Below are 19182 nucleotides of genomic sequence, written 5' to 3'. Positions count from 1 at the left end.
TGTAAGGGGCAGAGCCGTAGGTAACCCCAAGGCAAAGCAGCCCACTTCGCCCTGTTGTAGTGCTGTATGTAGGGGAGAGATCAGAGAACAATGCCACTTGCTTGGCTCTTCCCCACTTTGAGTCACTTCCCCCGCTAACCACAAGCAAATTGGGCCCCTCTGGTGTTGATTCCCAGGTAGATAGGTTTGTGTCCGTTCTAAGACCCCATTGGCCCACTTCCAACGGACTTTCCTGTGGGACTGGCAGTTTCTCCCACTGCCACCACCGCTACAGATTTTTACAGCCAGAGGTTTTGATGCTTTATTTCCTAGCACTGGACCCCTGGGTTGCACAGTCTGTCTTGCTCCCCAGTTATTCTTCCCAGTTTGTCCACACGTAGATGTGGGACTGCCTAGTCTTCCAGCCACCGCCTCGCCCACCTGGTCGGTGAGCCCCCACTACGCCCACCCAGTCTGCCAACGCCCCTTTGTTGCATGTCCTCTGCCGTGGCTGCCCATCCGCCCCTCCTACCTGTCTTGATGAATGTTTCTTCTTTAACTCCTTGGTTGTCAGACTTCCATACAGTTCAATTTTCTGGCAGTTCTGGTTATTTTTTTGTTTTTAAATTGGTTGTTGTGCTTCTTTTGGTTGTGTGAGGAAGCAAAGTGTATCTACTTACACCTCCACCTTGGCCAGAAGTGCAAACCAGTATTGTTCTTTTCTTATCCTTTTAATTCTTTCTCATGTCTTTCATCCTTTTAGAAACTCATATTGTTGTTTTATCTCTTGGGATGCCACCTTTTCATCTATCTCCTTAATCTTATTCATTTCCTTTTTCTCTGTGCCGAGAGTAGGTGGCAGACATTTTGTATTTCCCTTTTCATACACTTTGACAACCCTCTCAGAGCCCCCACTTTGTGTATTATCTCAAGTCCAGATCATGCCTCTCATGAGCTCATGGCCACATCTCTTTACTCATGGTTGTTAAAATGTCAAGTCAGTAACTTCTGAGCCACTACTATAAATAATCTGGGACCCGGAGGTTTCATTTTCTTTCTTTATTAACCATAACTAGAAAACTGTTTTTGACTTTACTGCCATTATTTGCTATATTTTTCTGCAACTTAGTTCACAAGCGAGCTGGAAATAGTTGAACTTGTGATTGCAAGATTATAGGTATTTCCTAATTAATTTTTTAAGTTGAGTTATGTTTTCTTTATATTTTCATTTTTAAAAACTTAAAGCAGTTGCTTTTTATTGACTGCATCAGGCATTGTATTATGTTCTGAGGTCTGTTCAGAAGGTAATGCGAGAAATAGAGACATTTATTGAAGAAAATACATGATACAAAAAAAAACATTGTGCATAGATGTCTCCCTCAGTCCCCTTCAAAATAGGCACCTGGGGACCTCACACCGTTCTCCCAATTGCCATCAGCTACCCCCTTGTATTTTCCTGAATGTCATTGATAGTCTGAAATCTCTTCCCTTTCAAAGGTGATTTTAGTTTTGGGAAAAGCCAGAAGTCGCAGGGCACCAAAGCTGGGCTGTGGTGGGGCTGAATCAACTGGGTGACTTGATGTTTTGCTAAAAAATTCTGCATAAGACATGATGTATGGCAGGCACATTGTTGTGATGAAGTTGCCTGTAGCTGCAGCCTTCTGAACCATTCAAATAGTTTCCATGGAGGAATGTTCAAGCTTAATGCAAAATGATGCGGATTTGTTGCTTTACTCACTCAGTTATTTTGAATGCAATGACCACACAGTACACATGCTCACTAAACGGCATCTCTGATCCCCACTGACTAGTCCAGTGAAGTCATCAGTTCATGCATGCTCTTTCTGGTCCACTCTCCTTGGCTGACAGGTTACATTAGTGTCACACAAACCGTTCTTGTTATAGTAACAATGGCTGGATTTTTTCCGGACAGGTCTCATATAATGTCGTGTGATCTTTACCACTCGATGATGGAGTGTTATTCCTTCCCCTGCCTGAGCACATTTTTCCATTGCTTTTAGAGAAGGGCAGGGGAGAGAGAGAGAGAAACACATATCCATGTAAGAGAGAAATACTGATTGGTCGCTTCTCATAGGCTCACCAACTGGGGAGCGAACCTACAACCCAGGCATGTGCCCTGACCAGTAATTGAACCCACAACCTTTTGGTGTACTGGACAGTGCTCCAGCCTACTGACTACATCAGCCAGGGCTGTGTTATTCCTTTTTCACAGAAGAGAAAATTAAGACTCAAAGGATTTTAAACAAATTGTCAAAAGTAACAAAAATATTAAGTACCAGAGTGAGAATCAAATCCAGCTTTGTCAGAGTCTAAGCTTGATGCCTTTCTATTATTTTACCATCTAAGTGGAAAACAATTATGGTAAGATATATATTATAACCCTTTGTTTATCAAAGTGTTCTGATGCCCAAAATATGTGGTTTTTCCCCCATTGTTTTTTTTTTAATTAAAGAAAGAGTTTTCTAGTTTTAAATCCTTCCAGGGTAAACTTTTTGCACTACTGTTAAGGTAGAAAGAACAGTTTGCTGTGGGTGTTGTTCCTTTCATGAGATCCGTAGATATGACTGGAATAAGGAAGAGGGATTATAGTTCATCCCTACAAACACCATGAATGATAGTGTTTTCTTTTAAATTAGGAGGAATTTCTAAAAATGGATAGTAGTTTTGAATAGGTAGCAAATTTTTTGGTCAACTGGCTTACCTATAAAAATATTGCATAAATAAGAGGAATGGGTGATTGTGAGAAACTCTGCCTGAGGAACATAATCCCAGAGGGATCTGGGCTGGTCTTTTTTTTTTTTTTTTGTAAATAAAGTTTTATTGACACATAGCCAGAAACCCAATTGTTTGCATAGAGTCTGTGGCCAGTTTAACTGCAGAGTTGAGTAATGCTGTTAACTGCAGAGTTGAGTAATGGCCTAATAGTCTTAAGTACCTGAAATATTTACTCTCTGGCTCATTCCAGCAAAAGTTTTACAGACCCTTCCAAAAAAAGTAAATCCCGATAAAAATGTTTTTACTTGACTTATACTATAAAAGATTGGGGAAACTTTTTATGCTTAGGCTAATAACTCCTTGATTCTTTTCAAGGTTAGCATGTAAACTACACAGTGGTCTCCTTTTGCTAAGAGCAGATTGAGGCCATAAGATGAGTCTTATTTAGTTACGTGTGTAAGTGGCTGAGCTAAAGACTTTGCCCTTAGTTCAGTCAGCCTAACTGAAAACCCCAACCAAGTTCTTTTCTCTTAGTTTTGACTTTACATTCTATTCAAATATAAAGCACATTTATCATCATATGAAGTTCACTGTGACCTCAGGCAAAGGGAGGCAGCAACATGTAGGAGTGCTGGAAATAAACCTGGTGTCTGTCTGATGGGAAGCAATATGTGTCTAACAAGAAAAAGGAACTTGTCTGTCTAGTGAGACCTTTGCTGACTTTTTGTACTCTGACCCCATGTTTAAAAAGAATATGCAGGACCTTAATTCTTTTGAGTTCATTTTTAAACTAGTACCTTTTTCTCACCAAACATTTTTTTACTGTTTCTATAAATATATGTGCTTCAGTGTTCCTTTTGTGTTTGTTTTTCTTTTGACCAGCTGGTCAGGTTAAACTGGGTCACACAGCACAAACTCTTTTAAGTTCAATCTAAAATCTAATGTACTTTCTATAGTCAGTACTATTTTGATTAGAATATTTCAGTACTTGTAACAGTGCCATTTTAGCACAAATCAAAGTGCATATTTCTTAGAGTTTCATATTTCCCCAATGTCTCAAAATACTCTTTTGGGTATCTTTCATTTCAAATTAGAACATTTGTAAGCTATCAATATGTTAGAACACCCTGACCTTCTTTGCTCAACAAATAATAGGCAGTTAGCCTTTTCTGTCAAGTCCAATATGTTTTCTACATTTAAATCTATCTGGCCTTTGTTAGAGTTGACAGTCCTTCACACTGCCCCCCCCCCGCCCCATTTCCAGCCACCCCCCTCCACACCCATAAATACATGTGACATTAAATTTTGGACAGTTGTCTTCATTGTGACTTATATCTGCATTGCTCTAATTGGGTTTACTTTGCTTTTAAGAGAGCTACACAGCAGTACTTCAATGAGACTGGTAGTCTCAGTACTTTAATGACACAGTAGTCTCAGAAGGATGAAGGAAGAAGGTAGAATTAAAGCAATCATTAGGAAAAGGTGTTACATTTTCCTTCGTTGGAGGCAATGGGCTAAGGTACCATGAAGACTTGAGTCAATGTGTCAGAGTCAAGGCCAGAGAAAACTTCCTACATAGTCATTTCGAGTAGGGTTATGGAGCTGTCTCCCACTGCAGAATTTATTTCATTTTTTAATTCTTGCTTAAGTGGAAAGGTAGCAAATTACTCCTTGGGTCAGAGAGTCTTAAGAAAGGAAAGTAAACATTACTAATGGTTGTCATGCTTTTATAAGAAGTGTAGAAGTTCAGTGCAAAGAGGGCTAATGTCAGATGGTCAGGGTTTGTCCCCAGCTTGACTTCTGTCAAATTGTCTCTCAGACAAGAATGTTTTTTCCTTCCCATTGTGAGTGTTCCATCCTCAAGACACTGAATGCTTTCATCGTTGCCTGCTTTTAAAAAGGAAGTTGTTGGACTTTTGCCCAGTTTGGCTGCAAGTGGGGTAGGAGGGATGCAGGAAAGTGAGCCAAAGTGCACTTTAATAGGCAATGTTTACTTCACATGTGCGTGTCATGATAAGCATAAGGGGTGTTGGTAGAAACCTTTCATGTACTGTAACTACCTTTCTTATTGAGAGGTAAATTCTTAAAAGGAGAAATAAATTAGTTATGAGACGTAAAGCAATCCATTGGTATATCAGACTGCCACTATGTACTTAGACAATTCTGCTCTTAACCTTATTTTTACTAGAACTAGGAAAATGCTTAAAGAGGCATAAACTAGTTAAATCATTGGTTGGAAGGAAATTTAGGACCTACTTTATAAAACTCTGCTCTTTTATTTGATTGTTACATGTACTAACACACTCACAATCTCACTCTTTCATAAAGTCCTTCAAAAGCTTTTTCATTGCATTTGGGGGAATGACAAGTCTTTACATGGCCTGTAGAGCCCTGCATAGTCTTTCCAACACTGACTGTTTCTTATCCTCACCTTGTTTTTGTGCTCCCCTTGCACTCTCTTCACAAAGACCTTACTTAACTCTTGGCATGTTCTTGTGGTACCTCTCATGCATACAAAGATCACAGGCAGTACAGTGTGCGTTTGTGGTTTGTCTCGATGAGAGGCTGGTTATTTGCTCATTTCTGCATCACCAGCAGCTAACGCAGTGCTTGGCACACGACTGCACCCAAATACTTATGGAATCCATGAATTCCATCCATTACATTTTCTGTAGTTACCTGACTTTTATTAGAACTTTCCAATGGTAGGCTTATTCTAATGAGGATACAGTTTTTAGAAAACAGGAGAAAATGTTTACAACCAGAATAAGAAAAGGATATTATTAATATACAGGGATGGGCAAAAGTAAGTGTATAGTTTTATGTGAAAGAAAGTTAATAAAGTGATTGTAATAATGATAGCCGGCATTTCTTTTCTCATAGGAATAACTAAACCTGATTCATAAAGAAAATCCTTCTTAAAATGGCTAAAAGAGAGTTGAGAAATTTTTAATTTTCACTAGGGATAATAGAAATGCAAATCAAAACAAACTGCTACCCATGAATTTGGCAAAAATTATTTTGCACAAGAAGCAGCCTTAGAGGCTTCTTATATATTCACTGACACTGCAGACTGTGTAAGGTTAAAAGTTAGTTTTAGAGCCATACAGGCATAGTTGTAAACATTGGATCTTTTACTTAGTTTAAATGTATGACTTTTTGCAAATTATTTTATTTCTCATTTGTAAAATTGGCAAATTCTAGGGATTTTGTTGTTAAATTTGTTTATTCATTCAGAAATGTTTACTGAGCACTAGCCATCAGAGAGATGCAAATTGAAACCACAATGAGATATCACCTCATACCTGCCAGGCTACCATCAATAAATCAACAAACAAGTGCTGGTGAGGGTGTGGAGAAAAGGGAATCCTTGTGCACTGTTGGTGGGAATGCAGACAGGTGCAGCCACTGTGGAAAACAGTATGGAGTTTCCTTAAAAAGTTGAGTATGGAACTTACTTTTGACCCAGCGATCCCACTTCTGGAAATCTATCCTAAGAATCCTGTAGCACCAATTCCAAAGAATATAAGCACCCTGATGTTTATAGCAGTTATTTGCAATAGCCAAACTCTGGAAACAGTCAAAGTATCAATCAGTAGATGAGTTGGATAAAAAGGCTCTAGTACATTTACACAATGGAATACAACACTGCCTTAAAAAGAATGAAATCCTACCTTTTCCAACAGCTTGGATGGATCTGCAGGTTATTATGCTAAGTGAAATAAGCCAGTAAGAGAAAGACAGATACCATATGATCTCACTTATATGTGGAATCTAATGAACAAAATAAACTGACAAAATAGAAACAGAGACATGGATACATGGAGCAGATGACAGCTGTCAGAGAGGGAGGAGGAAGGGTGGACTGGATGAAAGAAGCCAAAGGGATAAGCCAAAGAAAAAGCATAAGCCATAGACACAGACAACAGTGTATTGATGGCTAGAGAGGGGAGGGGCAGGGGCTGGGTGGAGGAGGGAGGAAATGGAGACATCTGTAATAGGGTCAACAATAAAAATAAACAGTATTTATTGAGTGCCTGCTTTGTGCCAGCCACATTCTCAGGCACTGAGGATACAGCAGTGAGCAAAGCGTCACTGCCTGATGGAACTTACACCCTAATGGTGAAGACAGACAAAAAACTAATAAATAAAATGTACAGGATATTGGATAGTGTTGAGGACTATAGAGGAAAATAAAGCAGGGAGGAGATAGCAAGTACTGTGTCACAGATAGCGTTCTTATTTTAAATAGGACGATCTCGGAATTTTTCGCTCAGATCATAATGTATCAGCAAAGATGTCCAAAAGGCAAGGGAGTAAGCCATGTAAATATCTTGGAAGAATGATCCAGGTAGAGATAATGACACTTATAAAGAAATGAGGGAGTATTGTCCCTGACATGTTTGAGGAATAGGAGGGAAGCCAGTGTTGTCTGAACAAAATGGGCAAGGAGAGGACTGTAGGAGAGGTGAAAGAAGAGTAGGCTGCCTTGTGAGTTATGGCAATCATACCGTCTCTCATTGTAAGGTGGGAAGCCTTGCAGACATTTCAGTCAGGGGGTGACATAATATGAGTATATGTTAAATGAATTATGTTGCTGTTGCATCTAAAACATACTCTGATGTGGAAGCTGGGAGTAATTGTTGAATAATTAAGGGTTGATGGTTACTTGGACCAGGATGGTAGCAGAAGGAATGGTGGAGGCAGAGAAGTACTTGGACTCTGTGTGCATGTTTAGGTACCTGTATGTATGTTGGGCCTGAGAGAAAGAGGCAAAGATGACCTTGAGGTTGTGGGCTTGAACACCTGGAAGGATAGAGTCACCATTAACTAAGCTAATATAATTTATCCTGCTATGTATTACCTATTAGGTGTTCCAGTAAGAGTGGTTCTCTTCCCCAAAATTTAGAGTAAAAAATGAAAGACCTGTCTTGTATCTAATGTGCTTCTTTCCGCCTATACAAACAAATAGAATATTTCACCAGAATAATTAGATAATGGATTATACATTTAGCTGGCATATTGGAATTCTAGTAAATTACTCCATCTGTTGGCCAAGAGAGTTCTTCCTAACAGAAGGTACAGCTCATATTTTTCCACATAATAATAATACAGAAATGGCAAGGGTATCAATAGTAATAAAACATTTTTAAAAATCAAAGAAAAAACTTAATACGTTAATATTTACGTTAATGGATAATATACACATGTGACTCCTTGTGCCCACTTTGTTTTTTCCCTCTTTCAGGATGTTGCCTTATGGCTGTTTAGCAACAGGAGATCGCTCGGGCCTCATTGAAGTTGTGAGCACCTCTGAAACAATTGCTGACATTCAGCTCAACAGTAGCAATGTGGCTGCTGCTGCAGCCTTCAATAAAGATGCCCTTCTGAACTGGCTTAAAGAATACAATTCTGGGTTAGTGTATTTTGTTTGATTATTATTTTTATGAACACAGACTCAAATAACTGTTAGAATTCTAACTGTTAGAATCATCAGTGTCCTAGAGGAAATATTAACTGTTATTTGTTGGTGCTTCATTTCAGGTTGAATCAAAATGACAAATAGGCCTTCCTAAAGTCTTACAGATGATTAGCATTGAATTATACTTTATCTAGATGTTAAATTCCAAAGTTTAACTATTTTAAAAATAACATACAAGTTTTTGTTTAAATGCATTAACTTCTGTAATTATGTGAATGCGTGAGCTTAAATGAGTTCTCAATAGATTTTTACAATAGAAGTAAATGACTTTGTAGATAGTGATCTCTCCACACTAAAAAAATAAAGTGCTTGGATTTGTGCTTTTAACCATAAAAATTAAGGACTATCACAGTTAGGGGAAAACATGCTGCAAGTATTTTTGACCAAAGACTTCAAAGTCAGACTTAAATTTTATTGGCATAAGTTAAATTACTCGTATGTATGAGTTTACAAATTTTGATCTTGTCTTTATTGGTTCTGAATTACTTCTCATTTAAGTCAGTGACCTGAATGATTGGAACTGTAATACTTAACTCTTAAATATGGAATTCTTTGGTCTTTGGTCAAAACTGACCAAAATATTCCAAAGCCCCAGCATTATCCAGCAAAGCTAATGGTACTCTCATTTCTATGCACACGAACCTACCTCCATCTGCACTGAAACATGACCCCAGGACACAGCAATTTGAATGGCTGAGGTCCAGTTACCTTAGGGCTTTGAGGTAGCCTGCTCACTCCTCTCTGCCCTTGCTCCTCTGATGATATGCTCACTCTTTTGGCTGATCCAGCATGTTCTGCTTATATGTTTTTGGCAGCTCTGTGTCGCCGTTCTCACAATAAAAGAGGAAACAAGTGTGGATTGGGTCTTATCTCACACATTTAGAGGCTGAAAACCTTTGTTGCTTCTATTTTTTCTCTTGTTCAGGGATGACCTGGACCGAGCCATTGAGGAGTTTACCCTGTCCTGTGCTGGCTACTGTGTAGCTTCTTATGTCCTTGGGATTGGTGACAGACATAGTGACAACATCATGGTAAAAAAAAACGGCCAGGTGAGCTGTTCCCCAGGCCCTCAGTAATGCTTATTTATGTACAGCACACTCTTTTGTGAAACTCAGGCAGATTCTTCAGTGATTCTTGGAGTCATGTGTTTGTCTTTATTTGATTTCCCACTCCTCATTTCATGTACCGTCTACTTCATATGTCCATTGGTTGATTTGCTTAAAGTTAGGTGATAAGAATTTACTTAAATGTCTAAAAATTACTGTTATTTAAAAATGATCTATTTCGGTATAAGAAATTACATTTTGGACACATATGTACCTAAGAGTAGAAGGAACAGATGATATGCAGGATGTATTAATTTTAAACAAGATAACTATTGCTTAAAAAGAGAAAAGTTGGAATGAACCCTGCTTGAGCCATTTTTCTCTTTTAGAACATCAAATATACATGGGAGTAGGAAGAAATGGAGTATAAGTCATAACGTTTTGGGATAGCCAGGGAACTAGATCAGATTGTTTATGAAGAAGCTGTTTTCAAATGAAGATTTTTTTTATTTTTCCGAGTGACTTATGTTTTCCTGTCAATTCTTTTGTAGTAAGCCAAGACAGATGAGATGTCTGGGATAATTTTTTCATTTTAGTTACCCTTGGAATTTCTTGCCACGAGAGGCACATTTCAGAATGAAAGTCTTTAGGTACCTGTGTGAAATCTGATTGTAGGTGGGAACCAGAGTTTATGCCTCCTGAGAGATTTCAGGCAGTTCTGCCTTGGGCTTTGATGGTTCAACTTTGTGTTCACACTTAAAAGGATTCCCTGAGACTTCCAGTGAATCAGATTGAGCACATAGGTTTTTCTTTATTCTTTCTGACACCCTTCTGATACGATCCTAAGGAATAAGAAATACGAAAATCGAAGAAGTCAAAAATAGTAGGAAAAGAGACCCCGGTGGGTGTAATCAGCAGATTTGGGGATGATAGAAAACAGGATGAAAAACTGGCAAAGACTTAGTATAGCTGAGGGAAATTGAAGCTTGTGTACTTTTAGAGGGGGTTGTCAGTCTGAGGAAAGCTTTGGAACCAGATGCACAGGATGCTGCGGAAGGTATGGATGGGGGGAAAGGATGAGAACAGGGTTGATTGGTAGTTTTATATATGGAGCAATTGGATGCTCATGTCTCCTTCCCAACTCCAAGATGGAATTAGATTTATTCTCTGAAGAAACTGATTCTTCTGACTTAAGAGTTCTACAGAAGGTGAGAGAAAGATGCCATATTAAAAATGGGGATGAAGTAAAGTTGGCACACTAAATAGTACGAACGGAGCCACTTCGGCTTGCTTTGCTCCAAGAACACTAGCAACCAGGAGTATACATCCCCACTCAGCAAGAGTCTGGATGATTCTTTTTAAGAGAATGTGATTGGTTCCAGCAAAAAGACCGATAGATTCTGACATTTGAGATCCCCCACCCCTAGTAATTTTGCAAGTAACCCCAGCAATCAATAGTCCTACCATGTACACAGTATTTTCATTCAGCTCTTTAGTGACTCATTGTTAAATATGAATGATTAGTCAAGCATTAGCAGAAATTTGAGGGAAGCCTCTAACATGAAAGATAGAGACCAAAACAAGCAAAAGAGGTAAAAAAAAGAAACCTGGGAAAACAGAATTACTGCTTTTCTGTAATAAGTGAAAGGATGAATAAAAAATCAAAACCGAAGAAACAGTACATCTACAAAGTAATAGGATTCAGTTTTTAAAAAAAACCAACACAGAAAATAGAATTCTTAGAAATTAAAAGGGACAAATAAAAAATTAAAATAGAATTAGTGTAATCTAAAGATTAGCTAATATTTATTGAACTCTTCACTTGTGTCAGGCATAGTTCTAAATTCTTTAGTTAACTTCTTCAATCCTCAGGACAACCTTACAGAATAAGTAATATGGGATTCACCATTCACGAGTGAGAAAATTGAGGCAGCAGACACACCAGGATTTAAATCCTGGTCATTTCACTCAGATTCTGAGTTTTTAGCCACCATGCTCTATATTGCCCCTTAATATCCCAAGAGAAGCAAAACATCTGATAAATAATCAAAGAAGGAATGAATATCCAGTAATGATGGTGAATCAGTTCAGGGAGGTCCACTGACACTGTACTAGGAGTTCCAGAAAGAAGTAACAAGGGAAGGAACTCATCAAGCAAATAATATTAAAAATTTTCTAAAGTTGATGTTCATGAATATCCAGTCAATAGAACACAAAAGTTCCCTTACAGTGGATGAAAAGACCCTCACTAAGGCCCTTTATCATGATATTTCATTGCATCAGGCATAAAGAGATGGTGCTGAAACCTTTCCAGAGACCCAGCAGGTCACATACTTGGAGTCAGAAAGACTTGGCTTCTTAATAGCAACATTGGGAACTATAAGAGAGTGGGAGTTAGCCTTCATAGTTTTGAAAATGATCTCTAACCTAGAATTCTAATCAAACTATGAATGAAGTTTAAAGGTGAAATAAAGAGATTTTCAAACATACAAGGTCTCAAAAGCTGTATCTTTGGTAAGGAGGCTACCAGAATAGGATATCGACCAAAACAAAGGTATAAACCTGTAGTTCATAACTGGGGTGCTTTTGCCCTCAAGAGACATTGGTCAATATTTGAGGACATTTCTGGTTGTTATAACTGGGGAGGTGGTATTCTACTGGCATCTAGTGGGTAGAGGCTAGGGATGCTTCTGAATATCTTATAGTGTATAGGACAGAACTCCACAACAGAATTATTTGGCCCCGAATGTGAGTGGTTGCCAGTATTTTAAAACTCTGGTCTAAACCAAAAGAGAATGGGATGTGGGACTTGGGAAACAAGAGTTAAAGGGAGAACGCAGTGTAATGGCTGTGCAGCAGCCCTAGAGAACAAACAGCCCAGAGAGCAACTAATAGATCACCTGACCATGTGGAAAAATATTTTGAAAATGATTTTTAGATTTTGAAGGAGATTATGGGAAGAGTTAATGATAGGGTCATAGACCCTATATAAAAAAAAAATTTTTTTTTGTCAAGGAAAAAGGTAAACAAAAAAAGAAATGTAGTCCTAGTATACCATTACTACTTGGCTTAGATTTGAAATGTATTTATGTAGTTTGAACAATATAAACATTGAATATTGATTTGACCAGAAATTAAGATATATCACATTGTGTGGCATGACATTAGCACAAGAGTACTAAACCTTTATCTTTCGTAATAGAAATAGTAATCCAAAATTAGGAAGTGAAAAATAAGTATAAATACACTATTTAGCAAAGTGGCAGCAGATACCAGGAAAAATACGTGAAACAGTTGGGAGATGTTATTGCTCTAGATAGTAGAACTCAAGGTGGGAAGGGAGCTGGTGAGGCAAAAATACATTTTTTTGTTATATTTCTATATGCAGAATTATTGATGTAGAAATAGTTCTGTAAGTAGAACTATTTGATTTTTTTAAAAAATCAGACATGTTTATTATTTGGATGTATTTTTCTTTTTAAAGATTTGTCTTTTCCACTGTATCAGGGTTATTGTTGAATATAAAAGACCTATGCATGTTCGACATACTCTCCTCCCAAGTGACCTTGGTAGGCTGTGGAAAGAGAGGAGAGCTCACTGAGAGTGGGTGTAGTGCGTGGGGATCTAGGACCACTGAGATCGTGCCTTTCTATTTAGAACCCACCGGAAAAATTAGGGTAATTAAATCCCTCTTGTTTTCCAGCTCTTCCACATTGACTTCGGACATATTCTTGGAAATTTTAAGTCCAAATTTGGTATTAAAAGGGAGCGAGTGCCATTTATTCTTACCTATGATTTCATTCATGTGATTCAACAAGGAAAAACAGGAAACACTGAGAAGTTTGGTCGGTAAGTGTTGCCCTCGTGTTAAGGGTATTCATACGTAATGTTTTCCTGTCTGACCAGCTAGACTTGCATTCCTTTGCTGAGGAATATATAGGTATGGAGGCTATTCAGTCAGCTAATAGCGTTTTGGTGGGAATTTGCCATTTTGATCCATGTTATAATTCAGATATACTCAAAGAAACTAGAACTTTGAAATAAGTTACTGTGTTTAATCGAATAGTATACCACCTTTTACCTGTCCTAGAAAATTCTCTGGAACTGTTAAAACATTTGCTAATGAGATGCTGAGAACAGGCATTTTGCTGTCATTCAGTGTGGAGTACAGAAAGAGAGCCAGGGTTCACAGATGGACTTCGTAATCTCTGGACTTCTATTCCTTGCTCCTTATATGTTTCCAAGCACATTACTTGTCTTCCTGTCTTTGTTTCTTCATCTTTTTTCAAGTGGATGTATATAGTTTAATATTTTTGTTCATTTTAAAATGGGGACAAAATAATTAAATTTCATGGCTGTTATAATAGAAGTATGTTATATGATGTAACCAATTCATATAATAGCCTTACCAAATAATTGCTATTATCATTTCTAGTTTGCCTGGGTTTCTGCAGAATATACCTCTGGGTTCATGTTTTTCTTTGGCAAAATTAGGTTTGGATGGTCCTCTTGAATGACCATCTGGAAGAAGAAAGAGAAGGATGACGACAGGGAGGCTCAGTGCAAAAACACTGACACTGATTTAGGGGACACCAAAGAAATTAGCTTTTGGAGTCAGACCACAAATCTAAAATCCAGAAATAGAAGTCTGTTCAGAAATCCTCATAATTATCATTTGTTTTAAAGTCATTTTTATTTGCCTCATAAAATTTAAGAGCCTCTATTGCCTTTTACCATAGAATTTCTATTTAGTTTTGTTTTTGAAAAAGATAAGTGTGATTTTAGAGAGTTTGATTTATTTTATGTAAATTTTAGTCCCAGAACTATTTTCAAAGAGGCCAGACATTTAGTTCAATAGGAAATGTACCAGCCCTGGCTGCTGTGGCTCAGTGGATTGAGCACCGGCCTGTGAACTGAAAATGGTTAGCTCTTAAGGAAAGTCTAGATATGTCTCTTATTTTCTTTTATGAAATTTACTGTCTCCTGTCTAACATCATGTTCTTGTGATTTGCGGCATCAACTAAAGGTTCCGCCAGTGTTGTGAGGATGCATATCTGATTTTACGACGGCACGGGAATCTCTTCATCACTCTCTTTGCCTTGATGTTGACTGCAGGGCTTCCTGAGCTCACATCAGTCAAGGATATACAGTATCTTAAGGTACAAACCCCTTCTTTGTATATCAGAGCTCAACTATACCTGCCTCTTTCATTCAAATGTTCAAAAAGGGAATGGAACAGCCATTTTCTATGAGACAGTTCTTACCCAGGAATGGTAGTGGGAAACCCTTGAGTAGCTGCCCTGCAGTAATCATAAATTCATTTCATCTTCAAAATCCTTTCATCAGAGGTCATATTATCACCCCACCTTGGTGTTTATTCTCCCTCCTGCAAATAGTATTTAAATAAAAGCACGAGGCACACTTCATGTTGGGTAGGGCAGCATGACCAAGTGATCTTCCTGCAGGCTTAGACATTTTCACATCACTTTGGAGGAAGTATAAAATCAATTTTTTTCCCCTTTCATTTTTAGGACTCTCTTGCCTTAGGGAAGAGTGAAGAAGAAGCACTCAAGCAGTTTAAGCAAAAATTTGATGAGGCACTCAGGGAAAGCTGGACTACTAAAGTGAACTGGATGGCCCACACAGTTCGGAAAGACTACAGATCTTAATTAACGATGAGCCATTGCTCCTAATGCATTTGTTGGTTTCATTTCGTTTTCATTTTGCACTTGCACTAAATTGAACGACCCTGCCAGAGATGTTATAAAGGGAATGAAATTCTGAACCTCAGTTAAATTAAGAATAAGGCATCCCACAGAACCTAATTTGAACAATCCCCGATGACCACCCCTCTGCTTTATGAATGCTTCCAAGATTCGTCATGAAAACTGTCAACATTATGGATAATCATTTCCCTGCTGACTTTGCACGCCAAGGAATGCTACTAGAGATTGTTTTTTGTCTTTCTGACTTTTTTTCATTATTTGGTACTTTTCCAGAAAGGTGTAAATACTTTTTTTTTGAATTGTGACCAAGTTATATTGCTCAGCCAACTTATTCACATCTGGGGACTGGTGGCTGTTCTTAATTTCCAAATAAGTCTTCTTCCTTTTTAAATTGTATAAACTACAAATTATATAATTTGAAATTGTGATTATTTTTCAAAGGAAATCTTTTCAACCCATGGAAACATTAGTTCTTTTGTTTATATTTATCTACCATGATAGCATCATCCTAACCAGACTTGCTGAAAATCTCCTGGTGAGGCAAATATAATATATTTGCTGCATATATATATTTATAAAATTTCTAGTGGAAGTTCTGTATAAAAAGTTGTGTCTTTGGTTTTCTTCAGCCTCTGTTTTACAAAAAGCAGAGCATTTTCCTAAGTTACTTTATAGTTAATTATGTGATCCAGTTCTTCCAACTGCTTCTGTAATGAGGCACATATTAATACAGTTTTTACACAGTATCTATGAAAACGTTCACTTCATAGAGCTTAATACTTGAGCAAATGTACCCAAGACAGAAAGTAAATGAAAAGGAAACTATTTATGGAACAAACTCTAGACCTAAAACTGAGTATTTTAGTAAAATGCCAGCTGTTCTTAGTGTATTTATTAAAACTTATAATAATGTGATTTTTTAAAAGGATATTAGTTCAAATTGAAATGATTTCATGCCACATGGAATTCTTTAATTTATTTGTTGAGGTACCATATATTTAGGGTGCTAGATGGCAAATAATGTTAATATGTGCAATAGGAACTACTGGTTTGAATGTGTAAATGGATGCTCTTTCTGAGTACTGGCAACCATCCAGCAAAACTACTGCTTATTCTCCAAAGACTATTGGGATCTCTCAGTCCTCAATGACATGGGAAAGAGAACTGAGTATTTGCCCTGTGACTAAGTTTTCTATAGGAACTTCATTAAAGATTGTTTGATTTTGTCATCTTCCTTCATGGTTCTCAAATAAATGGGTGAGCTGGTTTTGGCTACTTTTGGGATGTGTGGGCTGGTTTTGGCTGCTCTTGGGATGTGTGGGCCTCTTCCATATGGGCAGCACAGGTGTTTGGACCTTAAATGACCAAGACAAACGAACCTAAGGAATTGTGAGGCACATGGTCCCTTCCCTGACTTCACTCCTTGCTTCCCAGTCCCACTAGGTAGTATGGGAGGCCTCTTGGACTTTGGTGGGAGCCTGAGGCAAGAGGGTACCCTAATCAAGTTTTTGTATCTTGGGAGTTCCCTGAAGTCTGGGTGAATGCCTCTCCAGTTTCTCAATCTAAAAGCCAAGGCCAGACTGTACCACTTTGGTGCTCTCTCTTCCATGGGACAGATGCTCAGAGCAGGTCACAGCTTCTTGGAAATAATTCAGCTCAGTGTGGCGGTTGATGTCGCAACTTAGCATTCCCAGGGCTGGTGTAGATTCATTGAGAGTTCCGGGAATAGGACTCTAGAAGGATGGTTTGTGCAGGGGGTTTTGTCGGGTATCAGTTCATCATTATATGCACCAGGTTGTAGGTCAGGGGTTTGGAGAGTGGTGAACATTGCCAGGCAGAAGTATAGGGAACCTTTATAAATTATATGTTAAGTCAGTGAATATGAATATCGTTAAGGACCAGAAAGGGAAATGAACTTCCCCAGACAGTACTGGACCTGAGCCCAAAATGCTCTTTCCATACATTCCTTCCAACCCTCAAACTGTAGGCCCCTTAAAGACACCAGGACACTGTGGCACAGTAGCCCTCAGTAGCTGCCGAGCATCACTAGTAGGTGCTCCTATCTACTTGCTAAATCACATGTGTGATTCTCAGGAGGAGGAGGTGGAAGGCAGAGGATAACCAGCTTCAGGGATGGGTTGGGGTCTAAGGTGCAGGATGAGCTTCTTGCATGGGAGCTGGTTACTCAGTGACTTGGCTCTAAGTGCTCTGGTCAACATTGAATCTTACCCCAAAACTTTTAGCTCCTTCTCTCATTGGTACTTTCCCAAGTTTTCCCAAAACAGTTTTGGAAACCCTGTACATTTCCATAGTTGGGGACAGCATCCATATCTATCCGGGTCTGGGAACACACAGGATGACTGTTGAACAAGTAATCCCTGAGTATCTACCTCATGTCTGTAGACAGACCCTGGGCTGCAGAGGCCAATATTTGCAATGCAGCTCTGCCTCTGTGACCCTGAAGTAAGGTATTTTATTATTTCTTAGGGCCTGAGCTTCCTAGTTTATAAAATGGGACTGACAGTAACTGCTCCTCACTTTTGTGGAATGGGGAGAGGTTAGGTTAAAGCTGTGAGTGGGAACTGTCAGCACCAGACCTCAGCCAGTCAGCCTGTAATGTAGGGGTCACTCTTTGGCAGAAGGTGGAAAATTGGTTTTTGGGTTGGAAAGCAGAAAGGTACCATGCCATGTGACACTGACAAAGGGAGATGGGCAGCTCTTAGGAGGCGTCAGGGGCTGGGGTTTCTTGGAGGAACAGGCCTCTGAACTGAGTCTTCAAGGACAGATAGGAGCTAGGTGAAGGGGTGATGGGAACAGCAGACTAGGCAGGAAGGTACAGCATCTGTAAAGGCCTGGAGGTGAGAAAAAAGCAGGGTTCATGGGCAGTAACACACTCAACAATCACTTCTTTCCATCTGCCTCTTCCTCCACTCCAGAATGCTGCACCTCTTCTCAGGGATCCTGGATCTAGACATCAATCATTTGGCTTTTGTCCTTTGTGAAATGCCTGCTTAAGTCTTTTGTGCGTTTATTTGGCTACATGTTCCTTTGGGTTTTTTTGTTTTTTTTTAAATTTGGGATGGATTTTTTTAATTTTGTTTTTTGTTATGTGAAATTCTATATATATTTTGTATACAAGCCCTTTGTCAGTTGTGTGTGTTGGAAATGTCTCGTGTGACTTTCTCTTAAAAGTTTGTTCTCATAATTTTAATGTCAAGTTTATCATTATTTTCCTTTATGGTTAATATTTCTTGTGTAGTAGTTAAGAAATCTCTCTCTACCCCAAGCTAGGCATTTTCTCCTGGATTATCCTAAAAGCTTTATTTTTTACCTATTCCATTTAGATCTACAATCTGCCTGGAATTGCCTTTTATAGATAGTGTGAAGTAGCAGTCAAATTTTGTTTTTTCCCATATGGGCACCAAGTTGTTGTAGTGTCATTTATTGGAAAAATAATCCTTCCCCACTGTTCTATAGATCCGCCTTTGTCACAAACCAGGCGTCCATATATGCATGAGTCTGCTTCTGGATGCTAGAAGATACCCAGTAGATTTCATCTCCGTATCTTTAATTTTATTATCAAACTCATGCATACCATTAAGTATGCTAGGCACACATCTAAACTATATATATTTAATCCTTATAGCAATCTTATCTAATAAGTATGATTGTTCTTCCCCACTTTACAGATGAGAAAATTTAGGCACAGAAGGTTCAGTAATTGGTCTAAAGTAGAAGCCAATATTCAAATCCAGGGATTCTGTCTTGAGAATCGACATTCTTTACTCACAGTTATCGATGAGGCCTTCATATATATATAGAATCTCCTTGTTGAGATTCACAAAAAGAAACCTATGGAAATTTTGAATGGGATTGAATTAAATTATAGATTAGGCTGAGGTAAATTGACATCTTCAGAATATTGACTCTTCCAATCTATGACAACATAGTATGGCTTATCATTTTCTATGTGTAGTCTTGTATGTTTGATTTTAAGTTTAATTATTGCTCATATATAGCAGTACTTCTCAAAGAGTGGTCTCCTGACTAGGAGTTTTTGCATCATTTGGGAACTGATTTTAAGTGCAAATTCTTGAGCCCCACACTAGACCTACTTAACTGATTGAGAAACTCTGGAGATGGAATCCAACAACATGTGTTTTAATAAAAGTTTAAAGTTTCAGAGCGATCCATAGAAATACAATTAATGTTG

General features: G+C 38.4%; 1 protein-coding gene across 1 annotated transcript in view; it reads left to right on the top strand.

Annotated features, from left to right (window-relative positions):
• PIK3CB (phosphatidylinositol-4,5-bisphosphate 3-kinase catalytic subunit beta) overlaps window positions 1-16222 on the top strand; it is a 165607-nt gene extending 149385 nt beyond the window's left edge. Inside the window, exons 20-24 of the mRNA XM_054595555.1 lie at window positions 7964-8131; window positions 9123-9246; window positions 12947-13092; window positions 14270-14402; window positions 14775-16222. Of these exons, the coding sequence (XP_054451530.1) occupies window positions 7964-8131; window positions 9123-9246; window positions 12947-13092; window positions 14270-14402; window positions 14775-14912 (709 nt within the window). The 3' untranslated portion in view covers window positions 14913-16222. The remainder of the gene's footprint in view (window positions 1-7963; window positions 8132-9122; window positions 9247-12946; window positions 13093-14269; window positions 14403-14774) is intronic.
• The last annotated feature ends 2960 nt before the right edge of the window (window positions 16223-19182 follow it).

This window comes from Pteronotus mesoamericanus, unplaced genomic scaffold, assembly GCF_021234165.1.
Source record: "Pteronotus mesoamericanus isolate MK-2021 breed Mesoamerican mustached bat unplaced genomic scaffold, CSHL_Meso_final scaffold_54, whole genome shotgun sequence".
NCBI classification, from domain to species: Eukaryota; Metazoa; Chordata; class Mammalia; order Chiroptera; family Mormoopidae; genus Pteronotus; species Pteronotus mesoamericanus.
The sequence above is the reverse complement of the archived record's forward strand: the minus strand, read 5'-3'. Positions and strand labels throughout refer to the sequence as shown.